Raw genomic sequence first — 20288 nt, forward strand, 5'->3', positions numbered from 1 at the left:
TGCGCAGAAGGTCAGATACACTATACCCTCTTCGGGGTAGAAGCAGCCTAGAGCGTTGACAGGTGTGTTAAAGCAAAATCTGCTGCTTTGCCTGCTTCCGGTATGACCAAACTTCACACTAGGTAATCCAAAAACTGCAGGGTCATCCAGACTTGTTCTGATTCCCCAAATAATAACGCCTTGAATAGTTCCTTGGATTCCCCTCAATGTTAATATTTGCCTTGCTGCGTGTAATGGTATTTTACAACCTTTGTATGATAATCATGTGAGAAAGTTACTGTTTGTCTACCGTAAACAGGCTATGTAAACTAGTAACTCTAGCAATTTTTGTAGTAGTTTTTTTTTTCTTTAAGTTCTTGTATTCGGCAAACCAGTTTTTCAGTCTGCCTACCTTGAACCTTTGCAAGTAAACTCTTTCCTTTTCTAAATGTATCTATCTCTGAGTCTTTCTTGGATGTGTGTCAGGTATTAAGGTCTGTCTTTAGAATTCCCTGGCCACAAAGGAAAAAGAATATGAAGCTTTTAATATTTTGTGCTTCTGCTTCCTGTATGAGTGAACTTTCTCTCATTTTTCATAGCAACTCTAAAACTGTAAAACAAAAGTAATTTTAAAAGCCCACAAAAACAAACAGAAACAAACAAACCTTTCCATTTGAAATAGCTCTATGATCTTAAACATTAGACCAAAAATTCAGATTAGTGGCTCTCAAGCTTGGCTGAACTTTGGAATCACCTTGGGAGTGTGGGGAAAAAATACTGATTTCTAGGACCTCTCCCCAGAGATTGTGATTTAATCAGCACAGCCTGGGCATCCTGATTTTTTAAAAAGCACAAGATATAGCCGTGCAGTTGAGGCTGGGACCCACTAATCCAGGTAAGGATCAGTGAAAAACCACCCTGGGGACCTTCCTTACAAAGTCATCAGCACATCTTTCCCACTGTATAATTATTTGGTATCTTTGTATTTTAAACTCATAGTAGTCAAATCATTAACTGTCACCAAAATATTTACTAAGGGAATGATTCTTTTGCTTTTTGTGTTGGCGGACAGAAAACTGACTTTTAAGGGGTTTTTTGTGTGTGTTTTAAAATTAATCTAATAATAAATAATTTTAAAACATATTGATTTATAGATGTTCTTAACTAAAGCAACTCTGTTGGGGTTTTTATGGGTTTTGTTTTGGGTTTTTTTTTGGCCACACCGCAGGGCCTGCTGGATCGTAGTTCCCCGACTGGGGGTGGAACCTGTGCCCCCTGCAGTGGAAGTGCAGAGTCTTAACCACTGGACCACCAGAGAAGTCCCAAAGCAACTCTGTCTTTAAAAATTAATTCTGGCAGAGTCAACTGAGATGAGAGAGAAGGGGGCCAGCTGGCTGCTCTAGTAAAACCTCATAGACCCTCCACATCTTTCTCTCTCTCTCTCTCTCTCTCTCTCTCTCTCTCTGTCTCTCTCCACATAATAATCAGTTGTTGCTTGGTGAATACAAAATCAAAGTGAGAGGAGTTAGTCAGATGGTCTTGATGGCCACCATCACCTAATCCTGAAGCTCCCACTGTCCTACAAAAAGCTATGCCTGTAATGGCAGCCTTCCCTCTGCAAGGGAGGTTGAGGGTTTTTTACTCTTGGCAGTCATGTGCTCATCTAAAAACAAGAATTCAATAAATAAGGAAGGAGAAGAAAGGAGCAGATACTGAGGGGCAACCAGTAACCTCTATCTTAAAGGCCTTAATAAGTATTTGTCAAAAGAATAGTGAATGAATGAGTCGATACTGCTAGAAATCCAGGCTCATTATGACCTGAGGAAAACGGTTGAATTCTGAAATGCTGATTCTTCCGCTTACTGAAAATGTAATCTGAATGTAATCTGTACACTGAGGCTTAATGTAAATTAAAATTAAAATGGAGAAGATAAAAATACCTACTGGAATAAGAAAATGTATGTAGACGGCCTACTTAGCGCAGCTTGGGACATGGTTGGAGCTCAACAAATGTTATTTCCTGTCTCTCCCTCCTGTAACGCTAAGGTCCAGACCCGGGGATTTAATAACTCTCTCCTACATCTCTCCCTGTCTCCCACTTGACTATCTGGAAGACCTCTGAAGACGTCTCTAAGGAGCACAGGTACTGGGCACCAGGAGATAAAGGTTAAGGGTGATAGCAGGGAAGGTAAACTGCCTCTCCTAATGCAAAATGAAATCTGTATAATAAGGAAGACAAGTAAGAATTATTATAAGAAATAAGCATGTTATTTTACATTCCTTATCTCACAACAATGGTAATATTATCCCCATTTTGCTGATGAAGACACTGACCTGAATAATTAAGAAATTTGCCCATACAGCCAGCAAATGACGGAGCCTGGTGAGGTACCTGGGCAGTCTGACTTCAGAGCTGGCACCTGTGACGGCCTGTTCTACTACCCCCTGTCTTGCTCATTTGACTGTGACCTCCCTTGAGGAAGGGTAAGAGTAGGCCCTGTTTCTTAAATCTGTACTCTGTAACTTACCTGAGGCACTCCTCCATACCTGGCATTTTCCTAGCATCTGTGGCCTAAATAATCTGTTTACAGGTGAGAAGTCTCCTTGTATCTCTCTGGCACTCCTCCTCCCTCAGTTTGGTCAACCTTTGCAACCACAGAAGCTGCATCCAGAGGCGTCCTTATGTTCCCTGTGTACGTGGTCAAGGGGGCTGGTTATCAAGGCTAGGGACCACCAGTCTCCATGTATCCCCTCAGAGTCTATGTGCAAGGCTCCTTCCATTCTTTTTTTTTTTTTTTAAAGACTTTATTTTTTGAAAGCAGTTTGGGTTTACAATAAAATTAGGATAAGGGTACAGAGATTTCCCATACACCCCCTACCCCAAGATATACATAGCCTTCCCCCTTTATCAACATCACTTGCCAGAATGGTACATTTTTTACCAAGTATGAACCTACATTGACACATCATAGTCACCCAGAATCCATAATTTAACTAAGGGTTCACTCTTGGTGTTGTACAGTGGGTTTGGACAGATGACTGATGGCTATATATCTATCATTATGATACCAAACAGAGTATTTCCACTGCCCTAAAAATCCTCTGTGCTCTGCATATTCATCTCTCCCCCTCCACGCTCACCCCCAGCAGCCATTGATTATTTTTACTGTCTCCATAGATTTGCCCTTTCCACAATGTCAAATAGTTGAAATTATACGGTATGGAGTCTTCTCAGTTTGGCTTTTTTGACTTAGTAATATGAGCTTCAGATTCCTCCATGTCTTTACATGGCTTGATAGCCCATTTCTTTTTAGCTCTGAATTATATTCCATTGTTGGATGTACCACAGTTTATCCATGCACCTGCCGAAGGACACCTTGGTTGCTTCCAAGTTTGAGCCATTATGAATGAAACACTAAAAACATCCATTTGCAGAGTTTTGTGTGGACAGAAGTTTTCAGTTCCTTTGGGAGTGTAATTATGAAGGAGTGTAATTATGAAGGAGTGCAATTGCTGGATCATATGGTAAGAATATGCTTAGTTTTGTTACAAAATCAAACTGTCTTCCAGAGTGGCTGTACCGGTTTGCATTTCCACCATCGATGTCTGAGAGATTCTGTTGCTCCATATCCTCACCAGCATTTGCTGTTGTCAGTGTTGCAGATTTTGGCCATTCTAACAGGTGTGTAATGGTGTCTTGTTTTAATTTGCACTTCGCTGATGACATATGCGGTGGAGCATCTTTTCATATGCTTATTTGCCATCGGTATATCTTCTTTGGTCTATTGATGGTTGATGTCTGTTAAGGTCCCATTCTTTAATTGGTTGTTTACTTTTTGTAGTTTCAAGCATTCTTTTTGTATTTTGGAGAACAGTCTTTATCAAATATTTTTGCAAATATTTTCTCCCCATTTGTGGCTTGTCTGCTAATTCCCTTGATATTGTCTTTCCCAGAGCAGAATTTTATTTTTAATTGAAGTATAGTTGATTTACAATGTTTCAGGTGTCCAACAAAGTGATTCAGTTATATATATATACTTGGGAGCAGTACTTGTTGGAATTAATCGTTTGGTTTTTCTGGAAGGAGCTCATAATAGAGGACTCCCTTCCAATCCCACCATATACACAACATCAGCATCACCTTCTTTGGATGAAGATTGGCCTTTGGTGTGGTTGGTGGTGGTTCATTTCACTTGCCCCACGATCTCTTCCGTTACACGTTATTGTACAGTATCCACTTTTCATCTCCCATCACAATTTGTTTTAGAAATGGAACGTTTTTGTTATGTTTAAGTTGAGAATCGCATGCGGAAATATGGTCACGAAGGTTTTTTTCCGCTTAACTTACGTGGAACCCAAACATCAAAGCTATGAATATAACCAAGCTGGTGCAAATGATTTTCAACGCTTGATTTGGGTATTTTGAGTATGTCGACTATCTCCCATGTGGTATAGCCACGTTGATTGTTCTCAATTAATGTCTCAATTTGATCGCTATCAACATCAACTGGTCTACCCAACGGTGGAGCCCCATACAGCGAGAAATCTCCAGCATGAAACTTTGCAAACCTCTTTCAACACATTCGATCAGTCACAGCACCTTCTCCATACACTGCACAAATCTTTTTTGCATTTCAGTTGTGTTTTTACCTTTCTTGAAATAATAAAGCATAATATGCTGAAAATGTTGCTTTTTTTCTTCCAACTTCAGTATTAAAATGGCTACACAAAAATTCACCAATTTTGATAAGTTTTTTTTTTAATGCATGCTGATATGCTGTCACAATATAATCTAACAAAATTGTTTCGAATGAAGTTAAAGACGAGCACTACTAGAGCCATCGTACAGAAAAAAACCAAACGGACTCTTTGGCCAACCCAGTAGTTCCCTGTGCTATACAATAGGTTCTTGGTTATCTGTTTTGTATATAGTAGTGTGTATCTGTTAAACCCAAACTCCTAATTTATCCCTCCCCACTCTTTGCCCTTTGGTAACCATAAGTTGTTTTCTATGTCTGTGAGTCTATTTCTGTTTTGTAAGTACGTTCATTTGTATCATTTTTTTAGATTTCACATTTAAGTGATATCATATGATATTTGTCTTTCTCTGTCTGACTTACTTCACTTAGTATGATAATCTCTAGGTCCATCCATGTTGCAAATGGCATTATTTCGTTCCTTTTTATGGCTAAGTGATATTCCATTGTGTGTGTGTGTGTATCACATCTTCTTTACCCATTCATCTGTTGATGGACATTTAGGTTGCTTCCATGGCTTGGCTATTATAAATAGTGCTGCTGTGAACATTGGGGTGCATCTTTTCAAATTAGAGTTTTCGTCTTTTCCGGATATATGCCCAGGAGTAGGATTGATGGATCATATGGTAACTCTGTTTTTAGTTATTTAAGGAACCTCTGTACCGTTTTCCATAGTGGCTACACCAATTTGCATTGCCACCAACAGTGTAGGAGGGTTCCCTACTGTCTGTTTAGGTCTTCTGCACATTTTCTGATTCTGTTGTTTGTTTGTTTGTTTTATATTGAGCTGTATACGCTGTTTGTATATTTTGGAAATTAATCCCTCGTTGGTTGCATCATTTGCAAGTATTTTCTCCCATTCTGTGTGTTGTCTTTTTGTTTTGTTTATGGTTTCCTTTGCTGCGCAAAAGCTTTTAAGTTTAATTAGGTCCCATTTGTTTATTTTTGCGTTTGTTTCCATTACTCTAGGAGATGGATCCAAAAACTATTCCTGCAATTTATCTCAAAGAGTGTTCTGCCTATGTTTTCCTCTAGGAGTTTTATAGTATCCGGTCTTACATTTAGGTCTTTAATCCATTTTGAGTTTATTTTTGTATATGCTGTTAGAGAATGTTCTAATTTCATTCTTTTACACGTAGCTGTCCAGTTTTCCCAGCACCACTTATTGAAGAGACTGTCCTTTCTCCATTGTATATTCTTGCCTCCTTTGTCATAGATTAATTGACCATAAGTGCATGCGTTTATTTCTGGGCTTTCTATCCTTTGCCATTGATCTATGTGTCTGTTTTTGTACCAGTGCCATACTGGGTTTTTTTGTGTGTATTTTTTTTTTTTTTTGGCTGCACCACGCAGCATGCAGGATCTTAGTTTCCTGACCAGGGATCAAACCCATGCCCTGTGCAATGGAAGCATGGAGTCTTAACCTCTGGACTGCCAGGGAAGTCCTGAGTACCATACTGTTTTGATTACTATACCTTGTAGTATAGTATGAAGTCAGGAAGCATGTTTCCTCTAGCTCGATTCTTTTTTCTCCAGATTGTTTTGGCTATTTGGGATCTTTTGTGTTTCCATACAAATTTTAAAATTTTTTGTTCCAGTTCTGTGAAAATTGCCATTGGTAATTTGATAGGTATTTCATTGTATCTGTAGATTGCCTTGGGTAGTATGGCCATTTTAACAGTAGTGATTCTTCCAATCCAAGAACACGGCATATCTTTCCATCTGTTTGTGTCATCTTCAGTGTCTTTCATCAGTGTCCTATAGTTTTCAGCGTACAAGTCTTTTGCCTCCTTAGGCTGGTTTATTCCTAGGTATTTTATTCTTTTTGATGTGATGGTAAATGGGATTGTTTCCTTAATTTCTCTTTCTGATAGTTGTGTTAGTGTATAGAAATGCAAGAGATTTCTGTGTTATAATTTTATAACCTGCAACTTTACCGAATTCATTGATGAGCTCTAGTAGTTTTCTGGTGGCATCTTTAGGATTTTCTAAATATAGTATCATGTCATCTGCAGACAGTGACAGTTTTACTTCTTCCCTCCCAATTTGGATTCCTTTTATTTCTTTTTCTTCTCTGATTGCTGTGGCTAGGACTTCCAAAACTACGTTAAATAAAAATGGCGAGAGTGGGCATCCTTGACTTGTTCCTGATCTTAGAGGGAATGCTTTTAGTTTTTCACCACTGAGTATGATGTTAGCTGTGGGTTTGTCATAGATGGCCTTTATTATGTTGAGATACGTTCCCTCTATGCCCACTTTCTGGAGAGTTTTGATCATAAATGGATATTGAATTTTATCAAAAGCTTTCTCTGCATCTACTGAGATGATCATATGGTTTTTATTCTAGCAGAAGTTTTTAGTGTTAATGAAGTATAGGTTATCAATTTTTTCTTTCACAGATTTTGCCTTTGATGTTGTACCTAAAAAAGCATTACCAGGGACTTCCCTGGTGGCACAGTGGTTAAGAATCCACCTGCCAATGCAGGGGACACAGGTTTGATCCCTGGTCTGGGAAGATCCCACAGGTCACGGAGCAGCTAAGCCTGTGTGCCACAACTGCAGAGCCTGCACTCTAGAGCCTGTGAGCCACAACTACTGAGCCCACGCGCCACAACTGCAGAAGCCCTTGTGCTCTAGAGCCCACATGCCAAAACTACTAAGCCCGTGTGCTGCAAGTGCTGAAGCCTGCATGCCTAAAGCCCGTGCTCCATAACAAGAGAAGCCACCACAGTGAGAAGCCCGTGCACCGCAACAAAGAGTAGCCCCCGCTCGCCGCAGCTAGAGAAAGCCCACGCGCAGCAACGAAGACCCAACACAGCCAAAAAATAAATAAATATTTTAAAAAATAAAAAATATATAAAAAGGCATTACCAGACCCCAAGTCATGTAGGTTTTTTTCTTATGTTATCTTCTAGGAGTTTTATAGTTTTGTGTTTTCCATTTAGGTCTATGATCCATTTTAAGTTAATTTTAGTGAAGGATATAAGGTCTGTGTTTAGATTTTTTTGCATGTGAATGTCCAGTTGGTCTAACATCATTGACAGGTTGAAAGGATTGAAAAATTGAAAAGATTACCTTAACTCCGTTGTACTGCCTTGGCTCCTTTGTCAAAGATTGTTGACTATATTTAGGGGTGTCTATTTCTGGGCTCTCTATTCTATTCCATTGTTCTACTTGTCTGTTCTTTCACCAACACCACACTGTCTTGATTACATAGCTTTATAGTAAGTCTTAAAGTTGGGTAATATAGTCCTCCTTTATTCTTCTTCCATATTTTATTGACTCTTCTAGGTCTTTTGCCATGCCATATACACTTTAGAATTAGCGTGTTGATATCCACAAAATAACTTGCTGGAATTTTGATTGGGATTTCACTGAATATGTAGATCAAGTTGGGAAGAACTGACACCTTCAGTATTGAGTCTTCCAATCCATGAACATGAAATATCTTTCGATTTATTTCATTATTCTTAGACTTTGTTCATCAGGGTTTTGTAGTTTTCCTCATATAGATCTTGTGTATATTTTTTTTAGATTTATACATAAGTATTTCATTTTTGAGGGGCTAATATAAATGGTATTATGTTTTTAATGTCAAATTCCACTTGTTCATTGTGGTATATAGAAAAGCAATTGACTTCAGTATATTAACCTTGTATCTTGCAATCTTACTATAATTGCTTGTTAGTTCCAGGAGTTTTTTCATTGATTCTTTCAGATTTTCTACATAGATGATCATGTTATTTGTGAATAAAGACAGTTTTATGTCTTCCTTCCCAATCGGTATATCTTTTATTTCCTTTTCTTGTGTTACGGTATTAGCAAGGACTTGGGGTACAATGTTGAAAAAGAATTGTGAAAGGGATCATCTTTGCGTTGTACCTGATCTTAGCAGGAACCTTTGAGTTTCTCACTATTAAGTGTGATGTTAGCTCTAGGTTATTTTGTAGATAGTCTTTATCAAGTTGAGAAATTTCCCATCTATTCCTAATTTACTGAGAGTTTTTATCATGCATGGGTGTTGAATTTTGTCATAGGCTTTTTCTACATCTACTGATGTGATCATGTGATTTTTCTTTTTTAGACTGTTGATGTACTGGATTACATTAATTGATTTTTGAATGTTTAACCAGCCTTGCAGACCTAGAATCAGTCCCACTTGGTCGGTGGTGTATAATTCTTTTTATATTGTTTTGGATTCAGTTTGCTAATTGTGGTCTGAAAGCAGACATTGTATGGTTTCTATTCTTTTAAATTTGTTAAGGTGTGTTTTATGGCCCAGAATGTGGTCTGTCTTGGTGGATGATCTGTATGAACTTGAGAAAAATGTGTATGCTGTGTTGTTGGATGAAGTAATCTATAGATGTCAATTATATTCAGTTGATCAATGGTGTCGAGTTCAACTATGTCCTTACTGATTTTTTACTGCCGGATCTGTCCACTTTTGAGAGAAGGATATTGAAATATCCAACTATGATAATAGATTCATCTATTTCTCCTTTCAGTTTTATCAGGTTTTGCCTCATGTAGTTGATGCTCTGTTGTTAGGTGTATACAGTTTAGAATTGTTATGTCTTCTTGGAGAACTGACTCCTTTATCGTTACGCAATGCCCTTCTTTATCTGTGGTAACTTTGCTTGCTCTGCAGTCGGCTGTGTCAGAAATTCACATAGCTACTCCTGCTTTCTTTTGATTAGTATTAGCATGGTATATTTTTCTCTATCCATTTCCTTTTCATCTGTACATGTCTTTATATTTAAAGTGGGTTTCTTGTAGACAATGTGTAGTTGGGTCTTGTTTTTTGATTCACCCTGACAATGTCTGTCTTTTTTTTTTTTTTTTTTTGGCTGCGTTGGGTCTTCGTTGCTGCACGTGGGCTTTCTCTAGTTGCGGTGAACAGGGGCTACTCTTCATTGCAGTGCACAGGCTTCTCATTGTGGTGGCTTCTCTTGTTGTGGAGCACAGGCTTTAGGCATGCAGGCTTCAGCACTTGCAGCACACGGGCTTAGTAGTTTTGGCATGTGGGCTCTAGAGCACAAGTGGCACAGTGGTTAAGAATCCGACTGCCAATGCAGGGACATGGGTTCAAGCCCTGGTCCAGGAAGATCCCACATGCCACGGAGCAACTAAGCCCATGCGTCACAACTACTGAGCCTGCACTCTAGGGCCCGCATGCCACAACTACTGAGCCCATGTGCCACAGCTACTGAAGCCCGCGCACCTAGAGCCTGTGCTCTGCAACAAGTGAAGCCACCACAATGAGAAGCCTGCGTACCGCAACAAAGAGTGGCCCCCACTCGCCACAACTAGAGAAAGCCCGTGCCCAGCAATGAAAACCCAATGCAGCCAAAATTAATTAATTAATTAATTAATTTTAAAAAAAAGGAATCCGCCTGCCAATGTAGGGGACACAGGTTCAAGCCCTGGTCTGGGAAGATCCCACATGCTGCAGAGCAAGTAAGCCTGTGCGCCACGACTACTGAAGCCCGCATGCCTAGAGCCCATGCTCCGCAACAAGAGAGGCCACTGCAACGAGAAGCCCGCGCACCGTGACAGAGAGTAGCCCCTGCTTAACGCAACTAGAGAAATCCCGCGCGCAGCAACGAAGACCCAATGCAGCCATAAATAAATAAATAAATAAATATCCTTCGAGGAAAAAAAAATGTTTTTCTTAAGTATATCTCTTCTGTTCCTTTTGCCCCTTCTTCTCCTGGTATTCCCATTATGTATATGTTATACCTTTTGTTGTTGTCCCTCAGTACTTGGAATGTTCTGTTTTTCTTAGTCTTTGTTCTCTTTGCCTTTTGGTTTTTCAGGATTCTATCGAACTATCCTCAAGTACAGAGACTCTTTCCTCAGCAGTCCAGTGTACTAATAAGCCCATCAAAGGTATTCTTCATCTCTATTACAGTGTTTTTTATCTCTAACATTTCTTTTTGATTGTTGTATGATCAGGCCACCCAAGATGACTGTTCTCTTGCTCTCTGTACATCCCTGTTCAACCAGTCCCTGCCTTGCCTACACGCTACTCACATAACTGACCTTCCCTCTTAATCATAGAGCCTAATCGGTAAATGCCTGCTACTTGCCCCAGGTCCCAGCTAGTGATTGTTCTAACCTTTAGATCACAATGTCTCCACTATGATAGTTTCCCCATCATACTAGTGTTGCCACCATAGAGGGGCAGCGAGGGGCGTGCTGAGGTCAATTCCCTCTATCACCGGTAACCTCCCTCTCCTCTACACACCCACCCCCATGGTAGTGAATACTGCTGCCTGCCACCTGCTGCACAGAGCGGGGTGTTGCTCCAGGACCTTGCTTCAGACATGTAAGATCCCCCTATCCACTAAGCCATTGATGTCTCTGTCCTTGGCTCTGGGCTCTTTCCTCAGCCTTCAGGCTGGGCAAGTACAGGGCTTGCAGGCCTGCGGGGTGCAGCCCAATAATTGTTTCTTAGAACATCCATCTCTTTGCTTACATTGCCCATCTGTTCTTGCATGCCATCTACTTTATCCCTTAAAGCCCTTAGCATATGAATCATAGTTGTTTTAAATCCCTAGTATGATCATTACAACATTCCTGCCATGTCTGGTTCTGATTATTTGCTCTATCTCTTCAAATTGTGTTTTTTGCCTTTCGGTATGCAAGCAGATAGGGTAGGGAGTCCCCAGAGAAAGAGAACCAGGCATGGCTTTCTTGACAGAAGAGAAGCCACTTGGGGCCTAAGCCATTCTGTAATCTAAGCCTGGCCACCGTGCTTGCCCTTGAACAGGTCTGAGTATTTAATGACCTTAAGGGAACAAAAGAATGCAGAAACAAAGGACTGTTATCAGGCAAGAGAAGTAACAATAGCAAAGATCAGGAAAAAAAAAAAAAAAGATAGCAAAGATCAGTGGTAAAAACTCCCGGTTCTGTTTCAGTGGTAAAGATTAGCCTGAAGAACTCAACCACCAGATCAGCTGGAAACTGAGGGACGATGTTGTTGACCTTTTCTGACCCTCATGACTTCAGTCAGCTAAGGCTCGGACTCTGTCACACAGCCCAAGCCCCTCCGTGAATATGCACGGACGCTTAGCTTAACGCTTCCCCAGTTTTGCTGTTTGGGGTGACACTGCTTTGGGAAAGATCCCCAGTATTCTCCTGACTGGCTGCAAGTGATAAATCCTTCTTCCTTCCAATCTTTGGCTTGGTTGTCTTTTGGCTCGACACCCACCAAAAGGGGAACCCCGTTTTGGGGTAACAGTTTTTTCTTGATAGCCAGACACAATGTACCAGTAAAAGAAAGTGCTGTAAATAGGCCTTTAATAATGGGGTGGTGAGGTGTGAGGGGAGGGAAAGCATTCTGTAGTCCTCTGTAGGTCTGTCCTTCAGGCAGCCTACGCCTCTGTACTGTGAACTTCACAAGTGTTTCTCCCCGCTTGTGTGGAGAGGATGGCTAGAAGGGGACTGGAGTTGGGTAATTCTCTTCTCCTACGTGGAAGGCCAGAGTTGGGTCTCTCCCTTCCTGTCAGTTAGGCTCTGACGATACCCCAGCAGCTTAGGCTCTGGCTAACTAGCTTCCCCTCAGGGCAGACTTTGTTAAGAAGGACAGAATGCTCTGGAGTATTTCAGAATGGTTTCTTTTCTCACACCTGTGCTGGAAGGCTGAGGGCTCCCGGAGGTAAATTTCACAACATTGTGCAGGCACCCTGTGACTGGGCCCCCTGGAGTTTTTAACTCTCAGAGTCAACTGTACTGAACCTCCAGCAATTATCAATTACAGTTCAGGTTTTTCTACCCCAGCACTGGTTTCTGTGTCTTCCTACATTCACCTGTCTTTCCAGTCTTGAGGGCAGCAGTTTGCCTGTGTTCTCCCCTGTCTTACAGATCCAAGAAGAATTGTTGGTTTTTCACCCTGTTCAGTTTTTACTTGTTAGGATGGAATGGTGACTTCCAGGTTCCTTATATGTGGAACCAGAAGCGGGAAGGGCTCTCCTTCCACCCTTCACGTTACAAGTCCACCAGGTGAGTTCTCCACCCATCTCAGCTAGAGAGACTAGGTGAGTCAGGAACTTTACCAAGATACCACATCCTCCAGGTCATCCCAAAGAGCCACTAAAGCCAGAAGCATCACTCCCAGCTCTGCTCCACGGAAAAGGCTGGGAGACAGACAGTTGTGGGGGGGCCATATGCAAAGAAGAGACACATTTCAAGCTTTCTTAAATGACTTGAGACTCAAGACTCTAAAGCATAGTTCAAGCCTTGCCCTGTGGGACAGCATCTGGTTCCCAATGTGATTAGGGGAGAAAGGCATAATTGAGTTGGAATAGGGAGCCCCAGTCTCCCTGTCTTCCATCCTAAGAAGTTATGCAAATTATGGCTGCTGAATTAGACTTAAAATAATTATGTTAGTGACACCAAGCTATAGGTTCCTTTCTTCTTCTGATGCAAAATCTTCCTCCTATGAGGGGAACTCTTTTACAAACTATTTGGAATCAAAATACAGCTCTGTAACTGCACTAAATATCCACAATTAGGAAGTTTCTTGTTGCAGTTACCTAGCTGACTACAAAAAAATCAGGCCTGGAGGAGTCCACTGCCGCTCCAGCCTACTCACTGCATCAGCCGTTACCCTCTCGCAGACCCTGTTCTGAGAGGCTCTAACCCTAGAAAAGACCAAATACCCACCCTTGATCTCCATAGCCTGATTTCTTTGAGGCCCCAGTATGGGGGTGATTACAGTTTGCAGAGCTGTGTACAATAACAGCCATTAGGGTAACCTTGAATTTCTATCAGCCATTCTTCCTAAGAACAATTGAAAACATCTTCACCGTAAGAATGTCATCAGGTTTGCCTTCTCACCAACCCCCAAAAGAAGAAATGGGGCAAACCCCTTCCCTTTGCATTAAAAGGAAACATGAGGCCTGGAGACCTCAAGGACTTATTCACGGTTCCACCTCCCAGCAGGGCAAAGAGCTATTGAGGGTCCCCACTTTCTGTTTCCAAAATACTGGAGGACAAAGATTTGACTGTTTCTCTAATTTGTATCTTTTCTCTCTTTCTCATATGGGCGTTTCTGGATTGGGGAGTCCCTCCCAGTCTCCTCCATTCCCTCCCCCTCCAGCGCAGAGCAAATAGAATCTCAGTCCGACTAGAGCTCTCACTGCCCTCATGCCCCTTTCTAGCTCGAAGCTCTATTGGGTAGAAGACACCACGTAGGCTGTGGCGATGTACTTCTTGCCATTTCCGTAGGTTGACTTGTCCCAGGTATAGGTCTGGATGGCCAAGGGATGTCCACCCAGGCTTAACTGGCACCTGTGGGGAAAGATCAGCAAATCACAGGGACCTGCTTCACTCCACCTCCGTCCCCAAGCTGGAAGGATCGAGTTCAGCCCACGCAGAAGGGTTCCACCCTGTCTTAGCCTCTGAGGGAGCTGCCACAGTTTGCTTCAGCCTCTGCCTCTGGCTCCCCACGTGCAAGAGGGCCCTTTCAAAATCTGTCTTATTTTCTGTCTTCTTAGAGAATACTGCTCCTCATCTTTCCTACAGGAATATTCTCAAATCCAATTCCAGAGCTGAAACCCCCAGAAATGAAATGTCTGCTTAGGGTTTCAGAAGTGGTTGGACCCAGAGTCCTCAAATGTTAGAGAAGATGAGGGCCAGTGGTTTCTAACTGTACCCTCTGGGGCTCCAGGGTTCCCCCAAACAGCCTCAGGGGCCAAATAGAGAGGCTTGCAGCCCCAGGGCAGCTCCATTTCTAGCTGTTCTGTGTATTAAGCTCCTGCGTGCGATTGCACTTGGAGGAGGGAGGGGATGTGGTTCTGCCGCTGGGATGAAGGTTGGCAGCGACACGACTGATCCGATCAACAGCTTCACGTTCCAAGACAGAAAACCGAGGCCCAGAACAGTGATTTGTCCAAGCCCCCCTGAGCCACCAGGACTTACACTTTGCCTGGCCTGACGATGAAGCACAGGGAGTAAAGTGCAAACTCAAACTCGGGGCTGCTGCCGATGAAAGTTGAACTCACTTCCTTGTAGTAGCCGTCCCAGCTGAACTGCAAGGCCAGCACGTGGGGGTGAGAATCCCACTGCGGAGAGAAGGGCGGCAAAGGGGGTCTGGTGAGTGCCACAGTGCAGAGTCGCACAGAGGGTTGGCTAGGATTTGTCGAGGGCCCGTGGGGGCCTGTGTGAGCTTTCTGGGGAGACTGGATTCTTTAAATCGACAGAGGGTGCAGTCTGCCCTGCTAGGATGTCTTGAGTCCTGCTCAAACCCTCTCTCCGGAGCCGCCAGCTCGCATCTCCCAGGAAGGCCACAGTCGGCACCCACGTGCCCGATGCCAGGGGAGCAGGGACATAACCGTTCCCTGTGGCCCTCACATGCGGAAGAGAAGGACAGTTTATTGCCGCCAAATTATTTCCAGGATCAGGGCAGCAAAGGTTTCTTTTTTTTATAAAAATGTAAGAAGTTTAACTCAGACTAGCCAGACTGAAACTTCAGCTGACACCACATTCTAAGGAAATTCAGGACTTTGGTTTTCCCCTCTAAGGATTCTCCCCTGCCCACACTCTCCCATCCAGAGAGGATGCCCTCTGCCGCCTGCCCCCTGCAGCTCGGGAGCCTTCACTGTTTGGAAGCGTCCTGGCTGGCTAAACCCTCTTTCCAGCAAATAGGGAAGTCCTATTCACGATCCCCGTTAGGCTGCCAAGAGGGTCAGGGTGGGAGACAAGTCTGCCTGTTTGGAATTCAGAATGAGGACGGGACGTCTGGGTACTGACCAGGCTTGTCCAGCCCACGGGGTCGGCACTCAGTACTCACATGCCCGTCACAGATGTGACTGTAGTAGTCCACGAGGCCCTCCTTCTCCTGCATGTAGAATTGGATCCAGTTATGGAAGCCAGTGACCTTGCCTTTTTTGACTTCACCTGTAATAAACAGATCTAGGTGGGTGATCTGGGCCTCCCCTCCGACCTCTTTCCCCACTCCCGTGCCAAGGCTGTACCCCTTCTCCAGTCTCTGATTCCTAGAATGTCCAACCCAACTTCCCGGAGTCCCTCACGTCCCTAACTCTCACCTCAGAAAGCTCCACCCACCCCCCACCCCCCCACCCCCCCCCACACACACAACTCCCATTTCAGCTGAAGCCCTTGGGAGAGTTCCTTCTCCCTGCTGACCCAGGGCCAATCTGAGATACTTCTCTAGCCATTTCCCTAGGAGCAAGCCAGACTGGGTGGGAGCTTTACGGGGTGGGGCAGTGCAGAAAAAGATCATGGCCTCCTTAGGAAGCAACTGACCGAGGCCTGGAAGCAGAGGACCATTGAGAGGTAGACAGGCCTCAAACACATCTCCCTTCTTACGTGTGCACCTAGGGAGCCCCCGGTATCTGGGCTTCTTTCTCCCTCCGATACTCCAGAAGAAACTGGTCCTCCAAAATGGCCCCTCAGTCCCCTCCCTCTTGGCCGGGGAGTAGACGTGCCCTGCCCTGCGAGCTGGCTTGACTGCTGATTCATCAGTGCTGGTGCTGCCCTGCGCCTGAGGGAAGCATCTCTCTTCATCCCTCCAACTCTTTCTTCCCAAGCAGAGTAATCCCACCTGAGAAGACATGTTCAAAGCCACCTGAGTCCCTCTCTTCTTTGCCTCTTGCATACAGCCCAAACCACATGTTTTTCAAGTCGTTGACGAACTCCTGTTCTGTGCTGTAGCGGTCTGGGGAGAGGAACACAGAGGACTGAGGAGAGGGGAAGGCAGAGCCAGGTCCTGGAAAGCAAGGAAGGGCCACCTGCTCCAGCGTGACAAGAGACAGGTGGGTTCAGCCAACAAATGTAGTCAGTTGTTCGCTCAGCAGTTATCTATGCCATAGATTCTATGGGGCACCTGTTTTGTGCCAGGCCCAGATCTAAAGGCTGAGGATTCATCAGGGAATCACAAGGACAAGATTCCTGTCTTTATAGTTTATATTCCAGTGGAGGAGACAGATAATAAACAAATAAACAATAAACAGTATGATTTCAGATAAGTGCTGTGAAGAAAATAAAGCAGATTATTCCATGATGCCTGGAGGTGGGGTTCGGGTAGGAGCTTTTCTAGAAAGGCCTCTCTCAGAAGGTAGCACTGATCAGAGACCTGAAGGGTAAGGAGGCAGCCGTGCAAAGACCTGGGGGAAAGAGCCTTCCACGTAGAAGGAACAGCAAATGCAAAGGCTCCAGGACACCTTGAGTTTGGTGTTTAAAGAGCTGAGGGCCCATGCAAAGAAGGCTGGAGCTCAGTCAAACCTTAATAATAACAAAAATAGTTCAGATTTACTGAGTGTGTTCTGTGTGCCTGGCACTGTTTGAGTGCTTTCAGTCCTCACGTTGATTCTTCACGTCAGGTTGGTACCAGGCGTTCCTGGTGGAGGAGATGGAGGTGGGGAGTGGTGAGGTAAAGAGAAGAATCAAATATAACCTCTGGGCTTTGGGCCTGAGCAACTGGATGAATTATGGGGTCATTTATGAGATGGGGAAGATGAGGAAGGAGCAGGTCTGGAGGAAGAGGTGGGAACCATGAGTTCCCTTTACACTAAGTTCTGAGTAGATGCCAGTTAGACAGGCAGGGGAATGTCAGGGCTGGGGATCTGAATTAGGGAGCTATCAACTGTCAACGGTTCACTGCCCAGAATTGTGTGTAGAGGACACAAAAGAGATACCAGGCATGTTCCCTCCTTTCAAGGATTTAAAACACAGTTGGGGGACTTCCATGGTGGTCCAGTGGTTAAGAATCCGCCTTCCAATGCAGGGGATGGGGGGTTCGATCCCCGGTCAGGGAACCAAGATCCCACATGCCAAGGGGCAACTACTGAGCCTGCATGCCACAACTAGAGAGCCCACGCACCGCAACTACTGAGCCCACACGCCACAACTAGAGAGAAGCCCGCTCACCTCAACGAAGGGCCCGCGTGCCGCAACTAAGACCCCACGCAGCCAAAAATAAAAATAAAATACAATAAATAAATATTTTTAAAAAACCACACAGTTGGAAAACAAGACTAAGAACACACGATAGAACAGAGAACACCTTCACAATCTGAATGGCTACAACTTACCGGTGCCAGGCTTTCCACTGAGTGCTTTACATGCATGAATCCCCCAAGACCCCATTGCAGAGACAAGGTTCAGATGGGGTCTGAGGGTCAAACGGCCCGGGATCACATGCGTCATTAGCAAGTGAAACCAAGTCTCTCTGGCCCAAGGCTATTTTAGGACACACTCCAAACCCTTGACCTCTGAAGAGACTCTGAAAGCCAGCTGTGAGCTGCAGCAAGTGCAGCTTCAAAAATGAGGTGGCATGTGAGCTAGAACTTTAAGGATAAGTGGGATTTGGACAGGGAGAGATATGAAGACCGGGTGGGTAGTGGAACAGCCTGGACTAGGTAGGGCTCAGTCTCCACCTCCAAGATCCTCTCCTGTGTTTACTACAAAGAGAACACCAGGGGGCGGTGCAGGATCGCGCCCTCTTCACAGGGCTTGCTTGTGTGTCACCGGCTTTACCTAAAAACAGTGTTACTAACTCTTAACGGGGCCACCGGAGGATGGAATGCAACGGCTCCGAGCAGAGGTGATCCCACGGCCAGCAAGGGATGACCGGGACGGAACCACCCCCAGGCAAGGCCCAGCTGCCCGGAGTTCAGGAAAGGAATCTGGAGGACACTAATAAACACACCGCATGCCAAGAAGTCCTGCGGCCCAAACCTTTTTTGGTCTGATTCACATGTATCTGTATCTGAAGTCTCTCCAACCAGAACCCTTCCCGGTGTAACGTGCCCCTCTGAACCTTTGTTGATTTTCTGTTGCTGTTTCCCCAGCAAAACTGTGGAATGGGCCGGCCTCCTTCCTGGACTTAATGCCCAATGAGCGAGCAGGGGCAGGGACCCTACGTGCCTGCAAAGTGGTGCTGAGTCTGGGATCAACTCAGGTGGCAGAGGAGTGCCCTGGGGGGTGGGGGGGAGCGGGTTGACGGCCTGCGGAGAACCCAGAGACTGAAGCAGCAAGTGGGGCGTAAACCAGGCGGCTAAGGTTAGGTCAAAAGATGGGTTGACTTCGAAGCCGGACAGAGGATGTTTCAGCTCCTGCTTGGGTCTGTGGCCTCATCTGGGCTCCTCTCTGTCCCCTCCCAGAGGTACCCTGGCCTCCACCTAGTCCCCACCTGCTCTCTTAACCTACCCACCGTGGAGCCCCCAAGGGTGCCTGGCCCGCTGTGGGCACAACGCGTCCTCAGCAGGGCCTCCCTCTCTCTCGCGGCCTGGGGGAGGCCTCACGGCCTCACTCACTCTGCTGGTGGAGGAAGCCGTAGAGTTCCTTCATGACGGCCGTCTTCATGGCCTCTCTGAGGAAGGTGTCCTGCTCAGCCAGCTGCTGGGCTGTGAAGTGCTCCCCGTGGCCCGTGGCCCGCTGGTAGTTGTCGAGGAGGTTGATGAAGGCGGCGTAGGTCGGCTTGGAGAAGAGCTTCTCATTGACATACGTGAAGAGCCTGGGGGAGGTAGAGGAAGGCCCAGTGAGAGGCCTGCACGCGGAGCAGAAACCCCTCCAGAACTTCCAGATGCAGGGGCAGGCCTGAGAGGGTTGGGTTCAGAGGCAGAGTGGGGACCTCACATACTCTTGGGGACAAAACATGAGGTCCCTCTTTTCTGCCACTTCATCTCTTGGAAGGTCAGTTGTATTCTCAGCCCAGCCAATCCCAGAAACCCTCCCCAGTGGATCCCCACATGTCCTCAGATGGCTTTATCTGTCTCTGGAGACCTGTTTTTTCCCTCTCCCTTTGGTCCTGCCTGCCTTGAGGAGAAAAGAGCTGAGGCACCAAAGAGAGCAAAGCTGGGGGAGAGACTGCAGGAAGAGGCTCGAAGGGAACTCACGGCTCTGGGCAGCGGTCTACTTGGTCGCTGGTCTCCGAGGGCGAGATGCAGTTTTGGCTATTGAGAACAATGTCTGCCTTCTGGGCTTTGTTGGTGTCTGCCCTATAGATCTTCTCAGAGGTGCTCTGCAGTTCCTCCTTGGTTATGGCATCGCTGATGTGGGAGAAGCCCTCTGGGAGGAATTGGGGGAGGGATATTTCGGAGCCCGAGGGAGGCCAGGGGGCAAGCAGCTGTCTGTGTGCATCCCCTCCTGGGCACCTTCCAGAAGCCAGCAGCGGGGAAGAGGGGCTGCAGTCAGGCGCCCTAGTGATTGCAGGGCAGGGGCCTAGGGGCCTAAAGGATCCTTGAGCTCGGCACATGGCCTTGCCCACAGAATGTCTGCGAAATACCCACACTGCCCCCTGCCCCTAGGAAGTTTCTCACACTTTGGCATGCATCGGAATTGTCTGGAGGGCTTGTGAAAACAGATTGGTGGGCCCCACCCCCAGAGTTTCTGATTCGATGGGTCCGGGGTGGGCCCTAGAGTCTCCATTTCTAATAAATTCCCTGGTGATGCTCATGGTGCTGGTCCAGGGACCACACCGGGAGAACTATTGCTCTAGAGAGTTCCTCTGCCTCTGGGGCTATGCTAAAGGGAGCAGGAGACTGACCATGGCCACACAGGCTCTCGAAATCCTCGCAGCAGTTT

At 45.2% G+C, this 20288-nt stretch overlaps 1 protein-coding gene and 1 long non-coding RNA gene across 7 annotated transcripts; one reads left to right on the forward strand and one right to left on the reverse strand.

Annotated features, from left to right (window-relative positions):
* The first annotated feature begins 22 nt into the window (after window positions 1–22).
* LOC132373130 (uncharacterized) lies at window positions 23–18562 on the forward strand. Of its 4 annotated transcripts, none has more exons than XR_009505353.1 (7): window positions 23–122; window positions 2026–2122; window positions 2343–2463; window positions 3550–3661; window positions 10553–10625; window positions 12603–16516; window positions 18250–18562. It is a non-coding gene; the product is annotated as an uncharacterized LOC132373130 (long non-coding RNA). The 4 variants fall into 4 exon arrangements; XR_009505351.1 differs by having other exon boundaries at window positions 12603–12740; window positions 16364–18562; XR_009505350.1 differs by having other exon boundaries at window positions 12603–18562.
* On the reverse strand, window positions 12039–19903 carry ENDOU (endonuclease, poly(U) specific). 3 transcript variants are annotated; one of them, XM_059935743.1, is made up of 6 exons: window positions 19601–19903; window positions 19019–19218; window positions 16306–16419; window positions 15532–15638; window positions 14661–14803; window positions 12039–14030 (listed from the first exon to the last, which is right to left on the reverse strand). In XM_059935743.1, exons 2-6 carry the CDS (start codon window positions 19065–19067, stop codon window positions 13910–13912), a joined length of 534 nt encoding a protein of 177 aa, XP_059791726.1. In that variant the 5' UTR covers window positions 19068–19218; window positions 19601–19903; the 3' UTR covers window positions 12039–13909. The 3 variants fall into 3 exon arrangements, with proteins under 3 accessions (XP_059791726.1, XP_059791724.1, XP_059791725.1); XM_059935741.1 differs by lacking the exon at window positions 19601–19903 and adding an exon at window positions 19345–19394; XM_059935742.1 differs by lacking the exons at window positions 19019–19218; window positions 19601–19903 and adding an exon at window positions 17795–18023.
* Window positions 19904–20288: the final 385 nt, after the last annotated feature.

The sequence above is a fragment of the Balaenoptera ricei genome, chromosome 10, assembly GCF_028023285.1.
Source record: "Balaenoptera ricei isolate mBalRic1 chromosome 10, mBalRic1.hap2, whole genome shotgun sequence".
Lineage (NCBI taxonomy): Eukaryota > Metazoa > Chordata > Mammalia > Artiodactyla > Balaenopteridae > Balaenoptera > Balaenoptera ricei.